The sequence below is a fragment of the Sinocyclocheilus grahami genome, unplaced genomic scaffold (assembly GCF_001515645.1).
Source record: "Sinocyclocheilus grahami isolate Dianchi unplaced genomic scaffold, SAMN03320097.WGS_v1.1 scaffold134.1, whole genome shotgun sequence".
Classification (NCBI taxonomy): domain Eukaryota; kingdom Metazoa; phylum Chordata; class Actinopteri; order Cypriniformes; family Cyprinidae; genus Sinocyclocheilus; species Sinocyclocheilus grahami.
Genome location: NW_015505313.1, coordinates 54963 through 74401, shown reverse-complemented (window position 1 = coordinate 74401; position 19439 = coordinate 54963). Strand labels below are relative to the sequence as shown.

The 19439-nt window shown below is 35.8% G+C and overlaps 1 protein-coding gene across 2 annotated transcripts; it reads right to left on the bottom strand.

Annotated features, from left to right (window-relative positions):
• Positions 1–875: 875 nt before the first annotated feature.
• LOC107590870 (acetyl-coenzyme A synthetase 2-like, mitochondrial) lies at positions 876–19269 on the bottom strand. 2 transcript variants are annotated; one of them, XM_016279799.1, is made up of 14 exons: positions 18772–19269; positions 18467–18563; positions 13021–13220; positions 10718–10893; positions 9239–9391; positions 8853–9000; positions 8039–8176; positions 6700–6792; positions 6428–6540; positions 4731–4857; positions 4283–4410; positions 2200–2263; positions 1831–1952; positions 876–1652 (listed from the first exon to the last, which is right to left on the bottom strand). In XM_016279799.1, exons 1-14 carry the CDS (start codon positions 19124–19126, stop codon positions 1476–1478), a joined length of 2091 nt encoding a protein of 696 aa, XP_016135285.1. In that variant the 5' UTR covers positions 19127–19269; the 3' UTR covers positions 876–1475. The 2 variants fall into 2 exon arrangements, with proteins under 2 accessions (XP_016135285.1, XP_016135286.1); XM_016279800.1 differs by lacking the exon at positions 876–1652 and adding an exon at positions 2380–2384 and having other exon boundaries at positions 1873–1952.
• Positions 19270–19439: the final 170 nt, after the last annotated feature.

Below are 19439 nucleotides of genomic sequence, written 5' to 3'. Positions count from 1 at the left end.
ATGAAATGAATAAGAAGGCGCGTTCTAATTGGAGGACAACTGCAACTTGTGGGCGGGGCTTCATGGTGAGGTCGGGCCAGTGGGTCGGACAGGTCTTGAATGAAAATATTTTTTATATTACTGCAGCTGACTGTAATAGTAATGTAATAGTAATGAACGCAACACAACAAGCAAACAAGCATTGGTAAAAACGTTTTTTGTTTTTTTTTGTTACTGTGTATCAAGAACCTGACATTATGTAATGTAACAGATTATTTTCAAAGTAAAAATATGAAACGTCACATTTCTGAGACTTCCTGCGAAACTAATGTACAACGTTTGATTTCTTTAAGTAATAATTTAGGCAATATATTTGAAATTTGAGCACATTACATCTAACGCAACGAGACACTGTGCAACGTTTCCTGTCTCACCAGGAGATGGCGCTGTTGTGAAGCCACCGTTCGTGTGAACGTTCATTGACCAACGATTGTATTTGATTGGGTGAATCAGTGCCATCAATAAGCGATCCGGATTTCATAAGTCTTTGAGATACGGTAGTAGTGTGTCTTAATCTTGTCAGAAGTAGCTAGTTAGCATTCACAAAAGTAGCAGAGTCGCATTTATCATCGTAACTATAATTCCAGTCAAAATACAAACTGGTTACTATTGTAAAATAATAACAAAATGATACAGGAGAACATTGAAAAGGGAGCTTTCAGTAGTTTTTCAAAGTCAAATGTGTGAAAACATTTCGCAGTCGGTAAGACAACATGAGGATAGATAGATAGATAGATAGATAGATAGATAGATAGATAGAAAAAACACAAAGCCGGGCAAATTTATATTTTTAAACATTTTTAATGTTCAAAATAGATTTTTTTTTATTCTAAGAAAATGGTAAGAATTGGACGGAAAGATGTAGACTTACACTTAATAATATGCAAATCATATATAATATAATAGCATCAAGTCATAATAATATAGTGATATTGTGATCTTGATTAAAAAATTAACCACAGTCACATCATGTTCATCTTGTCATAAACATGAGGAAATTAAGACATAAAAGGAGAATTCAAAGAAGAAAAAAGAGAATATGAGAGAGGTGAGATTTACTGAAACACAGACTGATTGAGCACCTTCAAAATAAAATCATCGCAAAAAATACTGATGTTACAAAGCAAATCTCACCTAGTCTCTGGCTATAGGAAGAACAATGTGCAAAATGCTTCACAATAAATGTTTTAAAAGAGGTTTGTCCAAGTTGTACAAACCTCAAATGACACCTAACAGTCTTACGGAGGGGCTAATATCCAGTTCAGGTGGGATTCATGAGCGAGTTTTACTACATATGAGAGCATTTAACCTGCAATTTATGCCTTCTGTGTTCCTAACACATGGTACACTCACATTTACATGATTTCCTGTCATCAGGTTTGTATTCATAGTTCCTCAAAACAAACGTTGCAACATCCCAAGTAGAATCTCTTTTTCTACTTCTTAGCTGCATGACTTCTGTAGCGTTTATGAGCCTCAATGATCTCTGTAACGACGGAGGGGTCGTCCAGCGTGGATACGTCCCCCAGGTTGCTCGTGTCCTGCATGGCGACCTTCCGCAAGATTCTCCTCATGATTTTTCCAGAGCGTGTTTTAGGAAGTCGCTTCACAACCTTAAAGAAGACAGAAGAGATGCTTTCACAGCTGGCAGATCTGCACAGACAGTGATTTTAAAACAAAAAAATCCTGTGATCAGTCATAATACTTCTTTGTAAATTATATAAGAATAATATAGATCAAGAGTTAACACTACGACAAGGTTCAATTAAAAAAAAAAGTCAACGATTTTACCAGGAAATGATCTGGGACAGCATATTTAGCTATTTTGGTAGCCACTAGGTGTCTCAGGTCTTCCACAACAGCACGCTGGTTCTCAGTAGCAGATTCTTTTAAAACCACAAACGCAAACGGAACTGGTGAAAGACAGGAAAAGAAAGTGAGAGACATGTAAACATTTGGCCAAGTGAAATCTGAATGACTGATTTTGTGACGCTCAATTATGCCTCTATTATTTTACGTTGTTTTCACAATGAACAAGGGTGTTGTAAAGCACACATTGGAAGGGGTCAAAAGGTCTCTGGTTGCTGGGCGTGTTCCAGATGGCTCATGAATGAAAAAGGTGAGATGAAGAACAAATGGAGGGCTTGTCAGGGGTCTTACCTTCTCCTTTAATCTCATGGGGAATTCCGATCACTGCGGTCTCAGGAACATCTGGATGTTCATCCTGATAACAGAGAAACGCACACAGTCAACCGAAAGATTGATTCTACACTAACATTCAAAAGTTTGTCGTCAGTAAGATATTTTAATATTTTAGTAAAGAAAGTTTCTTATGCTCACCCAGGCTGCATGTGTATGATCCAAAAAAATGGAAAACGGTAAACAGCGGTTTTGAATTGTAATAATATTTCTATTTAAACATATTTTATATAGTATCATTATAACATTTCTTATTATTATTAATGTAAAAAATAGTAGTGCTGCTTAATACTTTTTATACATGATTCTTTGATAAATAGAAAGTTCAAAAGAACAGCATCTATTTGAAATTAGTGCTGTCAAATTAATTAATCGTATCCAAAATAAAAGTTTGTTTACATAATATGTATGTGTGTACTGTGTATATTTATATGTATATATAAATACACACATACAGTATATATTTAAGAAATAGTGCTGTCAAACGATTACATGCATAAAATATCACATATATTTCTTAAGAGTGCTGTCAAATGATTAATCACAATTAATCGCATCCAAAATAAGTTTGTTTACATAATATGTGTTTGTACCGTGTATATGTATCTAAATATAAATACACACATACATGTATATATTTAAGAAATAGTGCTGTCAAACGATTAAGCGCATCCAAAATAAAAGTGTGTTTACATATGTGTTTGTACTGTGTATATTTGTTATGTATATAAATACACACACCTACATGTATATATTTAAGAAATGTTGTTTATATATTAAATATATTATTATGTAATATATATGTAATATAAATTATAAGAATATAAATGTATACATGTAAATGCATGTAAATATTTTCAAAATATATACTGTATGTGTGTATTTATATATACATATAAATATACACAGTACACACATACACACATACGAAGAGTTAATTTGCAAAAACCGATAAACGCCACTTTCAAAAAAATGATTGCCGTGCATTATTATTCTCCGCATATAACGCGATCTGAACCCTAAACACGTTTTGTCAAAAAAGTCGGTTTTGTCCACTTTCAAGGCATCGAGAGTTCACGTTTTACTGCAGAAGCCAACAAGCTCCCTTGTTGTTTGTGAACAGAAGCCGATAAGTCCATTTTAGCGAATCAGCGCGCTGTATTCAGGTCAGGTGACAAGGCTACTTTCACTTTGAAAAGACGTGCTAGCTGAGAGGAGTTTCGTCAGAGCTGACTAAAAGTGATCGAGGATGGATAATTTCGACGAACTTGATGAACCTGTTATATCTTCTTCAGGCTGTGAAGGAAAATAAAAGCTGAAAAGTTTTTGCGGAACCTTGCAAAAGCAGCACGTTACAATGGTGAAAGAAAAGCTCACATCCATACAGTTTATGATCACAACAACAACAACGTTTGTCAGGCATCTACATTGTCATCTGACGAGATTACAAAGATTAAACGAGTGTTTTTTTTTACTCGAAAACATGAAATGTGGAGTTATCTGCTTTTGCCAAAAAACGACTGTTGGAGTTATCTGCTTTTGCTATAAAACAAACTTTTAATATGTAAAAAAAATTAAAAACATACTTTCAATGACCTTTAATTTTGTAAATTACCTGTATTTGTTTAAGTTATTATTACTTAATCAAAACAACCCAACTGCAGTTTGATTGATATTACTGATTCTATTGATAGTTATCGATTTTTGCAAATGAGCTCTTCATATATAGACCAATATTTATTATGTAAACACAAACTTTTTGACAGCACAATTTGAAATAGAAATCTTTTTCAACATTATAAATGTATTTAGTCATTTCTGAATTGAATTTTTAAAAAACGTACTGACCCCTAACTTTTAAATAGTAGTGTATTTGCACAGCTCTCTATAGAACAAAACAAGTTTTTTCCACATTTGGAAAAAGGTCTGATTAATTTGCCCAATTATTGTAATGTTGGGTATTCAAATGATTGAACTGAAAGAAGGTGCTGGCCTCAAGAATACTGAATTATGCTGCTTGTGATAAACGAACTTAGGGTCTCACCAGTGCATCTTCTATCTCAGCTGTGCCCAGCCGATGCCCACTGATATTAATGACATCATCCATTCGTCCTGTGATCTGGTAGTAACCGTCTTCAGTGCGGTACGCCCCATCACCCGTAAAATACTGACCTATGACAGTTAACACCTTAATAACAGCTTATACCTCTGATTGCTATCATGTGAACTTTGATTTTTTACTTTTTATGAAGTAAAAATGTAAATGGAGTTATTGCGAGTGCAATCTACAACAAAATAAGGCATGTTTGAAAAATCCAAACAGATTTTTTTTATATTTTCCCAGCTAGGACTCGCTAACATTCCTCTCATGCCTTCGCTTTGAAGTCAAAGTCAAAAAGAACAGTTGAATAATTCAACAAGTATCCAAACTTTTCTTTTTAATAACTTTCATAGCAAGAAGGAGCTTCAAGAGCCTCTGGGGTCTTGCTCACCTTGGTACGGTTTGAAATATGCATCCACGAATCTCTGGTGGTCTCCAAATATGGTTCTGGCCATTCCAGGCCAAGGCTGGCTGATGCACAGAGCTCCACTGACATCATTTCCCGTTATTATCTGTCCCTGTTGATGAAGCAAAATGTATTATTCTACATAACTAAAAACATGTGCACTGAGAGGTCCTGTCTCTCCTGGATTGATCTTAATAGGAGGGGGTGAAAATCTCTCTGAATAGCCCCAGAGCATAACAAAAAGAGCGCCTCAGAGGAGATTGGACATGCTCCAGCATGCATTATTACTATTTTTTTTTTCCAGATGCAGTAGAGAATTTGAGGGCTCAAAGTTCATCACTGTCTGTAACACAAAGCTTTCTTTAATCGCAGCAGGAGAGGCTGGATGCATGGAGCAAAAGACTAATATAACCGTTGATCTTAATAGGAGGGGGTGAAAATCTCTCTGAATAGCCCCAGAGCATAACAAAAAAGAGCGCCTCAGAGGAGATTGGACATGCTCCAGCATGCATTATTACTATTTTTTTTTTCCAGATGCAGTAGAGAATTTGAGGGCTCAAAGTTCATCACTGTCTGTAACACAAAGCTTTCTTTAATCGCAGCAGGAGAGGCTGGATGCATGGAGCAAAAGACTAATATAACCCATGTTTAGGTCTGATAAGGACAGTCTGCTAGCAATTATCTAGAACAGTTGTTAGCTACACTAGGAAAACTAGGAAGTAAAGAGCTAATTAGAACTAATTTGTCATAATTGACTTTATTTCACAATGTGACTGTTTCATGACTGTAACATTATATATCACACTTGGGCGTTACATATAACAACTGTGACTTTATTTGTCATAACTGACATCTTACAGTGTGAGTTTGTGTTTTACATTATGCCTCTGTATCTCACAACGGTCACTTTTTTGTGATTGTGACTTTTTAATTTAATAGATTATGACTATATTTCACAATTGTGACTATTTCTTGCAAATGGGGCTTTATATCTCACAATCATGTCTTTTTATTTCATTTTTTCATATTTTAACTGTATCTCACAATTGTGATTTATTTCTTATAATTGCAGCTATATATCTCACATCTCATATAATTATGGCTTTTTATTTCAGATGACTACATCTCATGGTTGTGCTTTTATTTCTAATAATTATGACTTTTATTTTACAATTGTAACTTTATTTCAGATTATGACTATATCTTACAATTGCAACTTTATTTTCCACAATTATGAATTTTTATTTTACAATTTTAACTTTATATTTTAGATTATTATGATATCTCACAACTGCAACTTCATTCCTCACAATTATGACTTTTTTTGCTATTATAACTATATTTCAGAATATTACTATACCTTACACCTGGGGCTTTATATCTCACAATTGTGAATTGATCTCACAACTGTCACTTTTTATTTCAGTTTACAACTATATCTCACAATCGCTACTTTATTACTTGCAATTTTCACTTTATATCTCACATTGTCACTTCATATCTGACACTTTTGACTTTTTGTGTGGCTTACAATTACATTTGACATTTTTTACTTTGAGGTGGACATGTTTCTATATTATTGTGTTGTTGAAGAATTTAACCAGCTATAAATGCACCCCATGTTCCTTAAAAACAAGTGACCAAGCAGTGAGTCAGGACACAAATAAACAAGTATCGATCACCTTCTCCCCGAATAGTGCCGGCTGGATGCCAAAAAAGGGTCTCATGGCCATGGCAGGCCGGATCTCTGCTCCCGGTTCAGCTGGGAGTGGAGCGATACACACACCGCCAGTTTCTGAAGAGAGAGAGCCTGGTGAATTATCTATTTATTTCAGAATAACGTCACACATGGTGTAAATCATTCCATCAGTGCTGCCGGTCTAAGGATTAAGGGTACGATAAACAGACAAGAACAGATGCAGCAATTGGCAGTCGTTTGAAGAGTGCATTTTACCTGTCTGCCACCATGTGTCCACCAGAGGGCACCGTCCATCCCCGACCACATTATGGAACCATTCCCATGCCTCGTGATTAATGGGCTCTCCAACTGCCAACAGATCACACATTCACATGGTCATTATAGACAAATGCATCGACCAAAACACTGCATTTAAAAACTTGTCTCTAAGTTGATATGATTGAGTGACATGGCAATTCAAGGAAATCTTAGCACTATCTTTTCAAGTGGAACTGACAGGTAGGCCTACTAAAGGGACAAACAAAACCCAGACTGGCTGCGCATACAATCTAGTGTCCTTGATTTTTGGCACAAAGTCAGATTTTCCATTGTTGATCTCAAAGGCTGTGACTAGACTCATTAAAAATCATCCAGAGCGAGCAGGCTAAATTTGAACTGTTGCTGAACTCTCTCCCGTGCAGAGCTGACTATACCAGGGTGGCAGAAATACAGTATCTGGGCTGGTAACACAAAGGTCTTCGGTTCAAATCCTGAAAAGGGTGACCCTTACACTGAAGAGCTGATTAGTTCCCCTTCGCCATTGTGCCCTTGCAATGCACGTATCCCTCTTGAGACAGAAACAGTCCCCACGAAGCAACCTGGGGTTAAGTCGTAATACATTGCTAAAAAGACACAGACTTTCACACACAGTTGATACAATTCACATTGAAACAATGTATTTGATAACAGGTCTGTTTTTTTTGTTTTGTTTGATGTGTGGAAAAACTAAGGATAGTGAAAGTAATAAAGTAGGCCATTGTAGACTAAATGGGAATGTGTTTAATATACACTACCCTTCAAAAGTGTGTGGTTGTTATCACAAAAGTATCTTATAGCCTGCATTTATTTGATCGAAAATTTGAAATATTACAATTTAAACAAACTGCAATTTATTCCTGTGTTGGCAAAGCAGAATTTTCAGCAGCCGTTACTGCAGTCTTCTTGAGTGTCACATGATCATTCAGAAATCATTTGAATATGCTGATTTGATGCTCAAGAAATATTTCTTATTATTATCAATTTTAAAAAAGTTGTAATGCTTAATTTTTTTTGTGGTAACCATAATAAATTTTTGGGGATTCTTTGATGAATACAAAGTTAAAAAGAACAGCAAATAGATTTATTTTTGTGACATTACAAATGTCTTTATCCCTTTTGATCAATTTAATGCATCCTTGCAAATGAAAGTGTTTTTTTAATTATACTTACCCCAAACTTTTCAATGGTAGTGTACTATACCAAAAATATAATATATTATACCTCCAAAAACATATATTACAATAGCTGTATTATGTTTATTTGTATTTATTTATTTACTAAACCTCTGTAGTCTCACCAGATGCGAGTGTCTTCAGTGATGACCTGTCATATTTCTTCACCCAGTTTTCCTCATCTTTCAGAAGTAATCTGATGGCAGTAGGAGCTCCATAAAACTGATTTATTCTTAACCTCTGAACTGTCTCCCAGTAACGACCTAAAAACAAAACATATTCTAACAGTTAAGACAAAGATAATGAAGAGTCTGATTTACAACCAGAGACAGCACTTAAACAGAACATGTACCTTATGAAACTACAAAAAAAGTTTTAAAGCGTAAATATGAACATAAACAGTAAAATATGACTACAAACGTTACACAAAAACATTTCCTAATTGATACCAGCTTTTGAAAACCAGATTGGTTATTAAGGGAACATCAGAGGAAATGTTTCCTGTAGAGGTCACACTGCTTTACGGCCACTCATGAAGGCTCATTTCCATTAAAATACACTCATAAAGGCAGATAAGACTCGCTGTACAGGTTAATGTGTCACATGATTTTATCTGAGAACTGAACAAAAGAAGTTGATTCACTTTGAAGGGCTGGGAGGGACAGTAACACTATCTGACATGATCTAGAGGGGTCATCACCTCTATCAGGATGGATGAGAGGAGGAACAAGACCGACACAACTACTAAACTTCAGGACTGAATAGCGGTGTCTCTAAAACACTCCACTAAAAAGAGAATTAAACAGGATGTGATGCATTTGAAATGTTTTGGGGGTTTTTTCAATTTAAATTTAATTACAATTTTAATTTACAATTAAAGACAGTGTGTGCAATATACTGCATGGTTCATTAGTATTGATAATTTCTCTTGATATTCACCTGGATTGGGGTAAACAGGTGTGCTCTCAAATAGAACAGATGTGGCTCCGTTACACAGGGGTCCGTACACCACATAACTGTGACCCGTAATCCAACCGATGTCAGCAACACAGCCAAACACATCTCCAGGTGTGTAGTCAAACACATACTGCAACAACAGACAAATCATACTGCTATAGATAATAATATATATACTACCAGTCAAAAGACTGGAATGCATTTTTGAAAGAATGACTACATTTGATCAATTTTACTGTAAAAAGTAGTATTATACTGTGCAATATTATTACCATTAAAAATTTTAAATAACCAAACCAGCATATTAGAATGAGCTGTGTGTGTGTGTCTGACAGCTTCTGTGTGATCAGAGAAGCACAGAGACACACCTGATGTGTGAGGGAAGCGTAGAGCAGGTAACCGGCCTGTGTGTGCACGATGCCCTTGGGTTTACCCGTACTGCCTGAGGTATACAGCATGAACAGCATCTCCTCACTGTCCATGGGCTCTGGAGCACACACTGGAGACTGTCCCACCATCACCTGACACAGACAGAAAAAGTACACTGCATTTCATTTACATTATCAGCACCATATGTTATTCTTTTTTCTTTTTTTTACTGTTTTATTGTGTATTTCTGTATAGTTGGCAAATACTATATAGGCTATAAAGCAATCATACTAATGAATTGGAATTGATTTACTGAGTGAAAAAAAATTCTAATTTAATACATTTAAAAGTAGTTGCATGACATTAAACATGACATATTGCATACTAATAAAATACATTTTAACTACTTTTTATGCCGTTTTAATTAAAATGTTAAGTAAAAGGTTCAGTTAAAATGCAAAGAGCTGTGACTGTACAGCTTCAGGAATCATCTTTGGTGTTCTTCAGAAATGAATTAATAATCACTCAAATGCAATATAGATTCAACAATCACCTGGATATATAATATGAGCTTCTGTTCAGTCACTGTCCATTTTCAGGCTTTCATGCAGGTATAAAAGTGTTAACTTTCAGTTATTCACTTCATTGTTATTGTCTTTTATTTTATCTGTTGTGTAACTTAATAATCTTTGTTTAGTCTAAATAGATTTTCCGCTTGTTTTGCCACTGTTAATGTTGAAGACTAATGTGTTTTCTGCAAATAATGAGATTAAACAAGATATTTACCCAGCAACCAAAACATTATTCTTAAAACATAACTCTAAAGCCCATTTTAACAACATGTGGAGAGTTTACTGAGGCCCAGATGAGCTTTTTTCCACAGCCATTTTTTTCTGTTCTTTTTATCACATGTAATCTAGTATTTTCTTGAAGTGTCCCTACAAATAAAACACTGCCAAACTGTCCGACATGTGACCACTATGACCATTTCTAGACAAAGAAATTCCTGCCCTTGTACAGAGTGGGAGAACATCACTATAGAAACAGGCAATTCTGGCAAGACAAAACCAGGCGAGCTGTGCACCAACTACTCAAAAATGAACTAGAAACAGAACCATACTCCTAGTCAGGTACAAATTAGGGACACATTCCTTCTCCACTTCACAAACCATTACAAAGCTTTGCAAAAACCCAAACCTAGCAGAAAGTGGCTTGCTGCTCAGATATAAAACACTTGGAAACAGTTGATACTTGGGCAAATGTAAACACTTTTAATATCCTACTTATTCTCCTTTGTTGCAGATCATCCTTATTGCCGGTCTTGGCAGAGGTATATAAAACCCAATAATAATAATAATAATAATGTAAATTATGTATAATAATGTAAATAAAACCCAAATAATAATAATAATAATGTAAAAATGTGAATTTAGCTTTCTAATCTGTACACTGCAGAAGGTCATTGTTGTGTGGTTTACCTCATCTAATGAAATGTCTAGTTTGCCCATCGGCACGCTATTGTTAGTTCTCTTGGCCACAAACACATGCCGGACAGACGGACAGCTCTTCACTGCTTTATCCACTGTGGACTTCAGATCGAAGATACGGCCGCCCCTCACACCTTGGTTGCATGTGATGACAAACTTGCACTGGGCTGTGTGAATGGAAGAGAGAGAAACAATTAAACAGACACTTACCAGACAATGTACAAAAGCTCTGCTTGCTACCACTCAGAGCTAAATTTAGACATGATTGCTCTGCATGTGTAAACACACTTAATTTTAGGTCGTTTTTAAAGAACACATTTGATAAGTTCACTTTATTTTAAGAAACCTGTCTCAACCGAACCACTGTCACTGGATGTTATTTATTCATAATAAGATCAGAAAGAAACATCTGCTCAGTGTCTGCTGTATTAAATAAGATAAAGAAAGGCCTCTCTAAGAACAAACGCCCTCTGAAACTTATCTCTGTCCAGAGCATCACGTACACACACATATCCCAAAATGCACAGGGTTTTTGTTTATGTAGCTAGCTTTCCCTAATTTAGTGTGTGTAAAACACAACATGGAAACACACTTGACTCTTGTCGAGCTCAGCATTTCTGGAAAATATACAAGCACTTTATACGAATTTAATAACCATCAGAGGACTTTAAACCTTGTAGTTACGATTAATAGTCAACAAGAAACTAAATTGACCATATTTACTTTTTAAATACAATTTTAATGTGCTTAGTCTTATTGTACACAATTTATCAGTACACATAAAAACTCTTCACAATCTTTCACCAAACTATAATAACTTGCTCTGCCACTGAAGTGACTTGACTGAGATCACCATTACAATTCTATAGAAATCTATATAAATAGTTACAAACCGTACAATTGTGAAATATAGAAAAAAATATACATAAAAAGTTAATCAAAGTTGTCCTAAGACAAGAAAACATTTTGGTTTAAGGTTTTGATCCTGTTTACTAGTGTATTATAACCATTTAAAAAAAGAACAGTTATATTTTAATATATTTTAAAATGTAATTTATTCCTGTTATGTCAAATCTGAATTTTCATGAGCCATTACTCCAGTCTTCAGTGTCACATGATATTTCTTTCTTTCTTAAAAAAAAAAAAACTGACCCCAAACGTTTGAACAGTAGTTATATAAACTAAACTAATTCTATAGAAACCTATATATTTATTTCTATAGAAACCACTTTTAACTAATCATTTAACATTTGATAAACCCTACATTTCTGTAATTAAATATCCTCCTAAAATATGTTGTGAATGTACCATTTCACGCTTCCTTTAAATAGACCAGAAATGAAAGCAACTGACCCTTCGCTAATAAGGCCCACCCTAAAACGTTACTGACCAATTACTGACCATTTTCTCAAACAAGATTTTGCTCATCTCTAACGTCTGTATTTTTAGATGGCTTCAAACACAATTGTTACCCTGGACCACAAAACCAGTCATAATCTGAAAGCTGAATAAATAAGCCTTCCATTGATGTATGGTTTGTTGGGATAGAAACAAATACCAATATTTGGCCGAGATACAACTATTTGAAAATCTGGAATCTGAGGGTGCAAAAAAATCTAAATATTGAGAAAATCGCCTTTAAAGTTATCCAAATTAAGTTCTTAGCGATGCATATTACTAATCAAAAATTACGTTTTGATATATTTAAGGTACGAAATTTACTAAATATCTTCATGGAACATGATCTTTACTTAATATCCTAATGATTTTTGGCATAAAAGAAAAATCGATAATTTTGGCCCATACAATGTTTTTTTTGGCTATTGTTAAAAATATAACCAAGCAACTTAAGACTTTGTTTAAGATTTTGTGGTCCAGGGTCACTATTTTACAAAAATTATAAAAAAAAAAACTTGAATTATCGTGTAAATTTTGTTCACTTAAAAACATAAATATTTTTTGCACCAATTTTGTAGTACCACTTTAGTAAAAACTGCTGAGACAAACAGTTCACTACATTATGACAAAAAAAGCATTATTTTACTCACCATCTTGAATTTTTTTGGCTATTGTTAAAAATATAACCAAGCAACTTAAGACTTTGTTTAAGATTTTGTGGTCCAGGGTCACTATTTTACAAAAATTATAAAAAAAAAAGCTTGAATTATCGTGTAAATTTTGTTCACTTAAAAACATAAATATTTTTTGCACCAATTTTGTAGTACCACTTTAGTAAAAACTGCTGAGACAAACAGTTCACTACATTATGACAAAAAAAGCATTATTTTACTCACCATCTTGAATTCTGCCTGCAAGAGCCTCTGAGCTGAACCCTGCAAACACCACAGTGTGTACAGCACCGATACGGGCACAGGCCAACATGGCTGCTACTGCCATAGGAGACACAGGCATGTAGATGGCCACCCGCTCTCCCTTCTGGACGCCATAACTCTTTAAAGTGTTGGCAAGGCGACAGGTCATCTCCAGAAGCTCCCTGAGATTTGAATGTTTTACAGATATAAACATACAGCTGAGTAACAGAAGCAGACATGCGGGTGGGAAAGGAAATCTGTGATAGTTTAATTTCAAGTGGTTCAAGTGTGCAATTGAAGCAAACGTGCACGGAAACACTGAGGTCACATGGTTATAATGCACCAAACTGGCATTTATGGAGTGTAGCTTAATAGTGTATTTATGTTATAATAAAGTACTGGCAAGCTTTTGTTGGCCTAATGAACATATTATTATGCCAGATTGCGTCTGAGGAAACTGTTAATCTTGATTCAAAGGATGTAGGGTCATAGATGAGAAACAGACACATGTCAGTGCAAAGAACTCTACGTCAGGCCTCAAGCATTTCTTGATCTCCTCCATATGCTTGTGAGATCAGGGACAAAACACTTTCACTTTCATACTAATGCGCATCGATGTCTTTTAACTTCCCGTTCACCCGTGGAAGCAGGAAAGCGACGTGTACATGTACGCTGCTAACAGTGTCGTCCTTTACACACATGACTGAATGTGCAATCTGCCTGCTTCTTCACAAAACACCCTCAAATGATTCCTATCTGGCCTAGAACAAGAGATACTGGGAAACTAATCTTCACATCTCCGCAATAAAAGATCAGAAATAGCTCATTTTCAAGGTTCAGTGTGCAGGCTAGATCAGAGGAAACGGGCTGCTGACTCTCGTGTTTTGGTAACAGTGCGGACAGTAGATCCTGTAAATATTTAGCCTACAGTTACCAGCAGTGATCTGAACCGCAGCCAGGAATATTCCATCTTTATTTCAAGCACTAGAGCGCGGGGGGATGCACATTCCATCACAGGACCCTCAAAACCTGCCTTTGTTCTTCATAAGAAAGTGCATGTGAAGGAATTCCCCCTAAACTCTGCAGTATAGCGTGCTCTCATATTACATGTTAACCGTGTCAATCCCAGCATTGCCAGGATTTCTAATCTGTCACACTATCATAAAGAACAGTATGAAAAACTGATATTTCATTTGATTAGGTCAGCATTATATGACTTGAAAGGTAGGCCTAATCTAAATGAAAACCTTGGGGAAATGAGCATAAACCATTCTAGTCTTATGTGAGCAGAATTCATTAGGAAAATATGCTATTTGCTCTCAATACCACTGGAACAATAACTTGCATTGCTGTTATTGTTAACTGAGACTACTAAAAAGCAATTTCATTAATTGAAATAAAATAAATAGTAACTAAAATATAAATATTAGATGAAAATACTGACTGACATAAAGCTAACATACTAGAATCACTCAAACTTAAATATTCTATTTAAGCTAAACAGAAATACTGAAAAACAAAAACTAATAAAAATGCCAAGTGCATAACAAAAAATAAAAAGTTTTCTGTTTAATTTAATTGTTTGTGTTTTTCTGAGCAAAAAATAAATATCATACATTTTTCCCTGATTTACAGAAGACACCCACTAAGGATACGTCCACACGAAGCCAGAGCTTTCCCTATCTAATCTTTTTTTCCCCCTCGTCTCAAGAAATATCTGTGTCCACACGAAACCACAAAACCGACACAAAACGATGTAGTATACATGCCAGACCAGCTAATATAGTATACAGCTAAACGCGTCTCCGTGTGGACAGGGCCTAAAATGTCATTCAGTGTAACAATCTTGTCAGGCATATTTACAACAAAAATCTATTTATGACATATTAAAAGACTAATTACTTTCACCCCAAATACTAATTAGTTGTAATTTTATATTTTTTTAATTTACCATTGGTTTTGCCCATTTGACAGTAAGAATTTTTTACTAATTTAAAACACAATCAAATTTAATATGCTCCCTTATTCTTTTATATATTTCAATATGTACAAGTCAGAATAAGCATGTTGTTTGAATCTTTACATAAATATTGTGTTACACTGAATGACAATGTAACATTATTTCAACCAAATTTTACATTTAATTCTCCAAAAACTTAATTGAAACCTTAAAAGTTTACTTACATTTAATGTGCTTTCTATGGACATAAAATCACCTTTGTAAATTTCTTTTGATGCAGACATCTTAAAGGGGTCCTATTACGCTTTTTGACTTTTTGAATTTTATTCAGTGTGTAGTGTGTATGTTTGGGCATAAAAAAGTCCATCTCAAAGTCCACTCCAAAGGGAGATATTTCGTTTTTTAAAAATCCCTTTTCAAGAACTACAACGAACGGCTCGTTTGGACTACAGCGTTTTGTTTTCCGGGTTTTGTGATATCACAAAGCGTCCCATTAGAATATCATTAAAATAATTCCCGCCTACGGAAATTTGAATAGTTGTGGGGTGGGGAGGGGCGAGGACGTGGGTTGAGTGCATCAGACAAGACGACGAAGAAGAAGTGCTGCTGTAGCCTCAAGTTTTCTCAAGTTATTACACATGCACCTGAATAATTATGTATGTAAATATGTATGTTACAATTATGAAAATGTTTTTATAATAAATTGCTGACAGTACAATACTGGACAATGATGTAATCTGCAGAATTTACACTTCAATTATGAGACTACAGTGTTTCCCATACATTGAGTGCGGGTGTTTTTATATCACTGTATTTCTGAAGGAAACCGACTGTCTTCAGAAAAATTGGATGACATTTTAATTTAATCTTGCATGTAATGTCTGATAAAGCATGCTGCGTCCCAGTTCGCCTACTTATACTATGCCCTAAAAGTATGTACTCTTTTTGTGAAGAAAAAGTACATACTTTTGAGTATGTAGAAGAATAGTAGGCAAGCTTTGGGACATACTACTTCGTCATAACTGCGTCTTTAACGGACGCTCTGTTACTTAGTTACGTGCATTCTGTCACTGTTTAAACTGCCCTGTCAATCATCTTATCACAGTTAACATCATTCACATTTCGTTTAATATGATTTCCTACCATATTGGAGAGAAATTAAGAGGTACGTTGATCTGCCAGTCGCGGGTCTATCATGCCGAGAACTCTGCTCATGTGTTTGCATGATGCATTTAAAAGTTAATGACCAAAAGTATCATTATAAAAGTTCACGGTGTTGCCGCAGATGAAATATAACGTGGATAACATTAAATTTATATTTTTTCATCAGGTTAGACATTGATTATTTATCACTCAAATCTGTTTATCTACCTGTCTGTTGGTCGCATATATCCACCATGTTTGTAGTTTTTAACACGTTTAATGCATGTTAGTAGTTCTAATTGAATCCTCGTCCACCGCACAATGTGTTATGGGCAATATTAGCAGTTAGAGTGTGCATCTTCAAATTCTAACCGGAAGTAGTAGACCATCCGGGAATCTTTGGCATACTTTTTTAAACATACTATGATTTGGGACATACTAATTATATTTTCGAATACTATTTAGGACGGATAGTATGCGAATTGGGACACAGCAGCAGTGTTTTTTTTTAGCGGAGCGCTGCTTTGTGTACTTTGATGTTTGATCTCTACCACTCCAACTGCTGGCAGAGAATCAGTTTGCATATATATGCCGCCTGGGAAACACTGGACTATGGTATAAATAAATTCAACTGTATAACAGTTTCACTGCAATTCATGTTAGAATGTTAGAATTAAATAACAATTAAAAATAATACATATGCACTTATCTGTACATAGTAAATGCAGTTATTTTTAAGCGGTTGTTGACTTCCTATCTAAAACGTGATTTAGCCAAAAAAACAACAGCAACAATAACGTTACCACTCTAATATGTCTTGCAATATCCGTGCGTGCAAAGATTCTGCGCAATCCTCTTGTTCAATATTCTCTGGGTCTGGCTCAAATTGATATGGCAATATTGACGCCATCCTTAACTAAACCGGAGCAGACAGAACTTGCTGCTTTGGCAAGGCAGTACTGCATTGGGATAGCTAACCAATCACATCACATTTTGTTTTTCAGAAGGCAGGCATTCATCAACCCCAGAACTAATCGAGCCGTTTGTGCCAGGCTGGGGAGAAAGTTACTGTAATAATGTAAATTATGTAAAAAATTATTTGTTTTTCGAACCACCAAGCATGAGAGCATGTTCTAGTACACCCCCAAAACAAATTCATTTTAAAAGAGCATAATAGGACCCCTTTAAGGTCTTTGACCCACATACAACAGAATAAATACTATAATATTGTATAAATACTCAAATATAACTGCTAACTACTACTACTACTATTGGCAACAGTGGCGGCTGGTCGGGGGAGGCACAGCTTCCCCCTAATTTTGAGGTGAAAATGGGAGGAGGAGGATTTAATGTTAATAAAATTCACATTTCCTTTCAGTTCATGTCTCATAATGTGTATTTTTTGTTTGTAATTTCACAGTTGTAATACCATAACGTGAAAGTGCCGCTTTTCTATCGCGAATGTGCCGAATCTGCTGATGTAATTACAACCGCAAAATGATAGAGAAGGGGAGGGGGAGGCCGGGGGAGAGGCGAGCTCTCGTGCCTCCATTGGTAAAACAAATTAGCCAATCACCATCGAGTGTTCACTTTCAGCGCTGAGAAGTGATGAGAAAAAAAACCTTGCAGGGGAGGCTAGCTTCCCTTCTGATATCAACCAATCATCAAAGAGACGTAACTTACATGATATTAGTTTGAACATCTGCCGCTGCGCTGATAATGTACCAAGTACTTATGATGAGTAGCGATATTGAATATTTGATCGCCAACAGATTTACCAAGCTGTCATTCAAACAGCATATATACAAATTTAGGGAAAACAGCCTTAATTAAATGGTGCAACAGCCAGCTCTCTTTTAACACAGACTTTTAAGAAGGGATGGGTGTTTGCTTCAAGTGATAGGCTGGGTACGTGAAATGATATTATCTTGCTGTATGCATGTCGTTTTCTTTACGTTTTCTGACTAAAAGCAACCAAAAAGCCATTTTAAAGTGGTTAAGCAAATAATAATAATAATAATAATCGGCAGGGATCCCAGACCAATACAATTAGTGTGCCTCCTCTATTTTAAAACCCACGAGCCGCCACTGATTGGCAATGGCAAGAAGTTTGTAATCAATAGGCAGTAGTGACTAATTGATTGCCAGTCACTATTGGAATAAATTCTATACAGCAAATCTAAAACAAGTAAAAGCATCATAAAAGTAGATACTGGTTAGTTTAAAGAGACACGTGTTAAAACTGCTTGCTGTGAGTTGAAAATGTAAGTTACTGGGGGTGGGGTAAAGAGCCACATGTGAATTTCTCAGGATCTACAAATGTACCTGTATGTGATCCTTTTTTCTGTGCCAGGTTCATCTTTCTCCCAAATCAAGGCCACTCTGTTTGGATCCTTTGCCACGTGTACATCCAAACAGTTCACTGTCAATCATTGTAAGAGGAAATTACTACGATGCTTACTGTTGACAATAAAGAAAGTTTTCTTTATGCATTTATAAAGTAGTATGTGAAAATGTTAGTAAATCAATCCCGTTAAAATACACTCGTAACCTTGTGTTCTGATGGATACAAATCTTTTATATAGCATATTGGCCAGTGGAGGTTTATCGACAATATACTAGACACTCACCTGAGACGTTCAGTTGCCCTCCAAGAAACCAGTTGATTTCCCCGCTGGAGAGATCGCAGTCTGTCACTTGAGCGAAAAGTTTGGTCCATGCCAGCCTTTCCTTGGCGATGGATCCCCAGAAAGTTTCTGGATCTCTAACTGACAGTTCATATAAATCTGCATAGGTCTTTCCAGCGAGATGCGAGCTGAGGTCCGGTTGAGCCGCGCTGATGCTGCTGCTGCTGCTGCTGGACAGAGACCTCGCGTGACACCGTGAGATCAACACAACACTTTTGCGCAAACATTTCTTGTTCCTAAAGATAACATTTCCCCTGACCAAAGAATTCAGCAAACTTATGCTCACACGTCCAGCCATTATTCCACCCAGTCTCTGGAGTGAAGTTTGCGCAAGTTTCCTCAGTCCGTGATTATTCCTCAGAAGAGAGAGAGGGAGGAGGAAACTTGTTGACAAAGCGCTCGCCTGAAGGAGGGCTCACTACAAACCGCCCCCTAAATCGGCTTCATGATGGACAAACCATGTCATGATTGAATCACAAGAACTTTGGCTTTCACAATTGATTCCAACGCTGCAAGTTTCTTTATTGATTAGGTGTTTTGGATGTTACATAAAATTGGATTGTACGGTCGTAGTGAACTTATTACACAATCATCGGAAACTTTAAAGAGTT